The sequence below is a fragment of the Lygodium microphyllum genome, chromosome 17 (assembly GCF_053477565.2).
Source record: "Lygodium microphyllum isolate KBCC chromosome 17, Lygodium_microphyllum_v1.1.10, whole genome shotgun sequence".
NCBI lineage: Eukaryota > Viridiplantae > Streptophyta > Polypodiopsida > Schizaeales > Lygodiaceae > Lygodium > Lygodium microphyllum.
The window spans coordinates 37558773-37565119 of record NC_141151.1 but is presented as its reverse complement, the minus strand read 5'-3'; the positions used below and the strand labels follow the sequence as shown (position 1 = coordinate 37565119).

Below are 6347 nucleotides of genomic sequence, written 5' to 3'. Positions count from 1 at the left end.
AAATCTTAAAAAAGATGCCAAGCCAATTGTTCAGAAACGATATAGGATGAATCCCAATTATGCCAAGCAGGTCAAGGAAGAAATTGACAAGCTTCTAAGGGTGGGATTCATCAAACTAGTTAATGAGGTCACTTGGTTATCCCCTATAGTGGTGGTCCCTAAAAAGAATGGAAAGATTCGAGTTTGTGTGGATTATAGGAAATTGAATGCAGCTACTATTACTGATCCTTTTCCTATTCCTTTTACTGATTCTCTTCTTGATTGTGTGGCTGGTCATGAAATGTATAGTTTTTTGGATGGTTTTTCAGGCTACAATTAAATAAGGATGCATCCGGAAGATATGGATAAGATAGCCTTCATTATTGAATGGGGAGCATATATTAGTACAGTCATGAATTTTGGATTGAAGAATGGGCCTCCTGAGTTTCAGGGAGCTGCTCATCATAAGACCTTTGGGCCGTATTTGACAACTTTTATGAGGGTGTTTATTGATGATTTCTGTGTTTTTGGCAGCACTAAAGATCATCTTCAACATCTTAGGTTATGTTTTGAGCGATGCAGAAAATTTGGCATGTCCTTAAATCCATTCAAATCAATATTTGCAGCAAAGAGAGGAGTGCTGTTAGGCCATATTCTCTCTGAGGAGGGCATGAGCATCGATCCAAGAAAGATTGCAGTTGTTCAGAAAGCTAAAGCTCCATCCAATGTGCAGGAAGTTATGAGATTTGTCGGGCAAGTGAAGTGGCATAGTAGGTACTTGAGGTATCGATCTCATATATGTGCTCCTCTTACTAATTTAACCAAAAAGGGGATGCAATTTGTCAAGAGGGAAGATCATGATAAGGCCTTTGGTATTCTCAAGAAAATGCTTGTTGTAGCTCCTATATTGCAGCCTCCTGCATGGGATTTACCTTTCCATATTTTTGTTGATGCTTTTGATCTTGTTGTGGGAGCTATTTTGATGCAAGAGAAGGTGCCTGGATGGTATAGACCTATTTACTATGCAAGTCTGAGATTGAGTACTGCTGAAAAGAATTATTCAGTAACGGAAAGAGAAGCACTTGGTATGGTGTACTCAGTTCAGAAATTTAGACATTATTTGCTTGGGAATCAGGTTATATTTCATGTGGATCATTAGGCAATATTGTTCCTGATCAATAAACCTCAGTTAACAAGCAGACTTGCTAGATGGATGTTGCTATTATAGGAATTTGATTTCAGGGTTCGTCATACTCCTGGGAAAGAGCATGCTGTAGTTGATTATCTTAGTAGGTTGGACAATGATGATATGGAAGCAGGAGTTCTTGATCAACTGCCTGATGTTGAACTTTTCGAAGTTCAGGCTATAGATCTTGACTCTTATTATGATTAGTTACTACATTTCTTACAGGAAGGAGTGATGCCTGCACACCTTACAGCAGATCAGAGAAGGAGATTAGCTTTGAAGATTCGGTCCTTTCAGGTTATTCTGAATCTTTTGTACAAAAGAGGAGTTGATAATGTGTTGAGGAGGTATGTTCCTGAATTTGAGCAACCAGCAGTTCTTCATGAAGCTCATTCTGGACTGTCAGGAGGTCACTTTTCTGGAGAAATTACAGGCAGGAAAATACTACAAGCAAGTTTATGGTGGCCTACTCTGTTGAAGGATGCTCATCAATATGCTAAGGAGTGTTTGCAATGTTTGAAGGAAGGTCAACCTCTTGACAGGGATAGAATGCCGGATCATCATGTAGTACCACTAGAACCATTTTAGAAATGTGGAATTGATTTTGTTGGATCTATCAAACCAGCAGCTAAAGGCACACGTAACAAGTATATTTTGGTTTGCACAGACTATGCCACAAAGTGGGTGGAAGCACAAGCCCTCAAGGATAATAAAGCAGTTAGTGTGGCCAAATTTTTGTATACTAACATTATGACTAGGTTTGGATGTCCTATTGAGCTGGTCAGTGTGACAGGGGTAAACATTTTTTGAATCAAGTTATTCAGGACCTGACTGTCAGGCATATGATTCTTCACAAGAAGTCAACTCCATACCATCCTCAAGCTAATGGGAAAGCTGAGAGTTCCAACAAGATCCTACTCCGTATCTTGAAGAAGATCGTTGAAGATAACAGGAAGGATTGGGATGTCAAGTTGGATTCTGCCTTGTGGGCTTTCCAGACTGCATACAAGGTGACAACTGGATTAACACCTTTCAGGTAAGTGTATGGATTGGAAGCTATTGTCCCTATGGAATTTGTGGTTCCCAGTTTAAGAGTTGCTGTTGAACATAAGTTGGATTCGGAACAGTCAGTGCAGCATTGGATGGAACAGCTCCTGAAGTTGGAGGAAGACAGAGTGTTAGCTGCTTATGTGTCAGGAATCACACAGCAAAGGAGACAGGCTTGGGTAAATCGACACATCCGCAAGAAATTTTTTGAAGAGGGGCATTGGGTAGTTGTTTATAATTCTCGGTTGGGAAAATTTCCTGGAAAATTGAATCTTAGATATGCTGGACCATTTATTATTCATAAAGATATTGGGCAAGGTACATTTCTGCTCCAAAATTTGCAGGGCACTATTCTGAAGCCTGCGGTCAATGGTTTTCGGCTTAAAATACTACTGCAACCTTATTATCCACATGTTAATTTAATTTTTCCTATTAATGTAAGGGAATCGAATTGTGAAGGTTACATGTGTGAAGGGTCACTTGTGCATGATGTTGATAGGACATTTGGCACACAACACAGTTCACTTGCAGAAGACTTGGACTTTACTTTTCAAATGGAGAAGGCAACAGGCATTCTTCGTGATTCTCCTCTTTCTCCATCACCATGTGCTGTGCGCCCTATTCGTGCCGACATGACACATACATGCCAAAGTTCTGCCCGGAAGCTAGTTCTTCCAAAGTGTGCTCTCCAAGAGGAGGAGGACAATGAGGAGTATGAGCTGTCGGAAGATGATTGGCCTGGTCGACACAAAGAGGACATGACAACACTGATGTCGGTTTCTCAGCTATCAAGCCCGAGTGTTGTGAGTACACCATTTGTTGATTCTTTCCTGGTCCTTGATGTGGATGATGCAGTTCATAGCGCTTGGCTGTAGCGCGTTGGATTATATGCGTTTGCATGTTTGCCATGGTCTCGGTGGGTTGACAATGCTAATGTATCCGCCCAATTGGACATGATGAGGCAAAGTTAGGGCATGATTGCAAGCCGTTTGGAATTGACTGCTGTAGTGGTTGCACGGGTATTTGCATTACCCATGAATGACAATCCAACTTTGTGGAAATGTAGTGATGAGCAGATGTATCAGGCCTTTGGGGAGCCTGTTGGTCCTCGGCATGTTTACATTTTGAAGAGAGTTGACGCTGTCCAAAAATTGTAGCTACGATGATTTATTGAGCGTTTCATGTTGTTCATCAAAACTGACAGCATAGCACGAGAGACTTATGGTGTTATTTATTATGCTGAGAATGTGGGTATGCCAAATTGGGCAGGCTTGATGTTTGACAGGCTTATGGCTGAGATTAATATCTCTAAGCCCAAGAAGGTTTTTTAGAAGTCGCGTATGGGATGCTATTTGGCTGCTCTTTATGAGCATGCACAATCCAAATTTCCTGATGTTGTTTTGGAGAATGTCTCTGATTCGAAACCATTCTCTTCAGTGGATAATGCAGTGCATGTTGATGATCAACATGTAGAGTCTGGTTCTCATCAAAAGGATGTTGACAGTGATAAGGGTTTTGCCGGCCAAGAGCAGCAGAAGGCTATATACAGGGACTTGATGTAGGTCACTTATGATGAAGCCTATGCTCGTAAAGTTGCCTTGGATTTTGTTCCAAAGGATTCTGTCTCTTTGGATGATGCAGCACTTCATGAAAACAAGGATAAGGAAGATTTTCTTAAGTCTGTTGGTTATGGGCATGCTAAAAAGAAACCTAGAATTGGTAAGATTTGGTTGAGAAGCATGCAGGAGCCTCAGGTTCAGCATCAGATTTTTTCTAAAGACCCTGTGGTATGTGCAGCATCTTTGGATGTTAAAGAGCGGGTAGATGTTGTTCAGCCCAGTGTTCCCTTTGTTCCAGATTGCTCTCGGGTGGATGAAATTGCTGTCAGTAGTGTGTCAGATGCTTGGACTGTTATGAAAAAGGTGATGTCATTTTTTGAGCAGGCTGACAAAAATAGTGCTCAAACTGCAGCTGAATGTAAACAGGTAAAGTTCCAGTTGGATTTTTAGCAGAAGCAGTATGATGCCTTGGTTAAACAGTTGAAGATTAAGCAAGATGAGTATGATGCTTTGCAAAACAGAATCTCTTGGCAAAATTGCAACTTTACAGCAGCTAGTGGATAATAGAAAAATGTCAACTGCTTTGTTTGAGAAATGGACTCAAGAGTTGCAAGATAAGTGTATGCATCAGTTGCAAAGTTTTGTTGATATGCATGCTAAATTGCAGGTTGAGCATCAATTGTTGTTGGAGAGGTTTCAGCCTCTTAAACATGTTGAAGAGCAGATTTTGAAGAATTTGGAAGTAGATGTGGATGCCTTGGTTGTATTGAAGTCTGAATTTTCTGAGATGCAGCAAGCTTTGATTGATGATGTTAGAAACAATTGGCTGGTGATGGGAAAATTTGACACTTTGGTTTCTAGACCTTATAATATGCTTAAAAATGCTTTTGTTCTAGCTGAGTTTGATGCATTAATTCAGGAAAAGGATGCATTGCTTCAGCAAGTTGCAGATTTGCAAGCTGTCAAAGTGGATCTTACTGCTAAGTTGCAGTATGCTTTGCATGAGAAGAGAAAAAGTGATGACTATGTAGCATCTCTTTTGCAGCAGAAGGATTTTAAGTTGGAAGATAGGGATGCTACTTTGCAGCAAGTTGTGTATGAGGTGCATGAAGAGATTAAGGTTACTAGTAGTACATCTGTTGAAGACTATGCTGTTGCACGTTCGGAGTGTCAAATTTCTACTTGCACAGATATTATTCTGTACACTCCTAGTTGGTTTACTACTTGACTTTGATATGTATCTTTTTTTTTGTTCATGACATGATGTAATGACCTCTGCTAACACTTAGGATCAATTATGCAACTGCACAAGAGGACTATGAGTATCCTAGAGGGGCTCTACTCATGGTTGCTTAGTGTGGCTTGTCAAGGGGTGCAAGGCCTCTGGCAGGGCATAATTGTATTCTCTGGGTTATTTCTTACTTTGTATGCTTTCCGTTATATAACTACATACTTGTGGGTTCGAGTCTTGACTGTCCCAATCATCCACCGGGCTGTGCCAGGTGTTGAGGCTCGAATTGCACTATATTAGTACTATTTTATACCTTAGTACTAGCATACATGTAGAACCAGCATATGGAAAGTGACCTAAGATGTCATATGAAGCATTCAGGTTTTTACCTGACATGCAGGCGCCTTCTTGATAGTCAGGAGTTCATGTCTTTTGTATTCTTGCATGATGAAAAACGAGATATTCTTCAGGACAACGCCAGATTCTAGTCGTTTATGTCTGGTTCTACTAATGGGTATCTGTGTCCTGAATATCTGCGCTGTCTATTGCAAGCTATTTGATCAGGAGTGAATATGATGATGATAAACTGTGTGATTGTTTTCAGGACAGTGGTTCAGCAATGATTAATATAATATGTAGTTCGTGTTTGTATATTGTTCCTGAAGATTAAATGTACGAAATGGTTGTAAATTGTGTCAAGAAGTTCCCTGCAGTGTTAATTTCCTGCATTTCCTGTTATGGTCCTGATGGTCCATAACAAGAAATATTTACTTATAGCATACAAAAGATGGGGCTCTTAATCCAACTTGCACACAAAAACTCAAACACTTAGGACAAAAAGAAAAAACAACCACATCATGAATCTCATTAAATAAAAACCCAAAAAAAATAACAATAGTGCATACCGTCACAAAAGATTTTACATTGAAGTTCTCCCATCTGATTCTTGTAGGAAAGGAAAGTTGTGTTAAAACCAATAATAAAGAAAATGAAAATATAAAATCCTTGGGTGTTGTGGAGTATAGCCTCAATGGCAGATAGGATGAATCCAAGATAGAAGAAGATATGGGTATGGACAAGGGAAGGATAACCAAGTATATCATTAAAATGGATTTTGTTTATTACTAAGAATAAAGTGAAAGGTTTTTGTCTTTTTCATTTATTATTTCTTTTAAAAAACCTCCCACAATTTGTTAATGCCCAACATGGATGGATAAGAACATAAGGAGGATGAGGTTTGATGTTACCACCACTTGGATATTGGAAGTTTGGCCTTTCCCTATGCAGCTCGCTAGTGAGCTTGACACTACAATGCTGATACGGCCTCTGAAAGGGGGTGAAGACG

General features: G+C 39.9%; 1 protein-coding gene across 1 annotated transcript; it reads left to right on the top strand.

The window, feature by feature from the left end:
* The first annotated feature begins 340 nt into the window (after nucleotides 1-340).
* On the top strand, nucleotides 341-3087 carry LOC148021786 (uncharacterized). The gene is made up of 7 exons (XM_087696755.1): nucleotides 341-1114; nucleotides 1208-1336; nucleotides 1391-1574; nucleotides 1833-1882; nucleotides 1990-2201; nucleotides 2253-2530; nucleotides 2672-3087. Exons 1-7 carry the CDS (start codon nucleotides 341-343, stop codon nucleotides 3085-3087), a joined length of 2043 nt encoding a protein of 680 aa, XP_087552881.1.
* Nucleotides 3088-6347: the final 3260 nt, after the last annotated feature.

Coding starts and splice junctions, on each gene's coding strand:
- LOC148021786 (XM_087696755.1), top strand. CDS start 341: ATGGATAAGATAGCCTTCATTATTGAATGGGGAGCATATATTAGTACA. Junction 1,337..1,390: donor CTGATGTTGAACTTTTCGAA/GTTCAGGCTATA, acceptor CATTTCTTACAG/GAAGGAGTGATGCCTGCACA. Junction 2,531..2,671: donor TCATAAAGATATTGGGCAAG/GTACATTTCTGC, acceptor CGAATTGTGAAG/GTTACATGTGTGAAGGGTCA.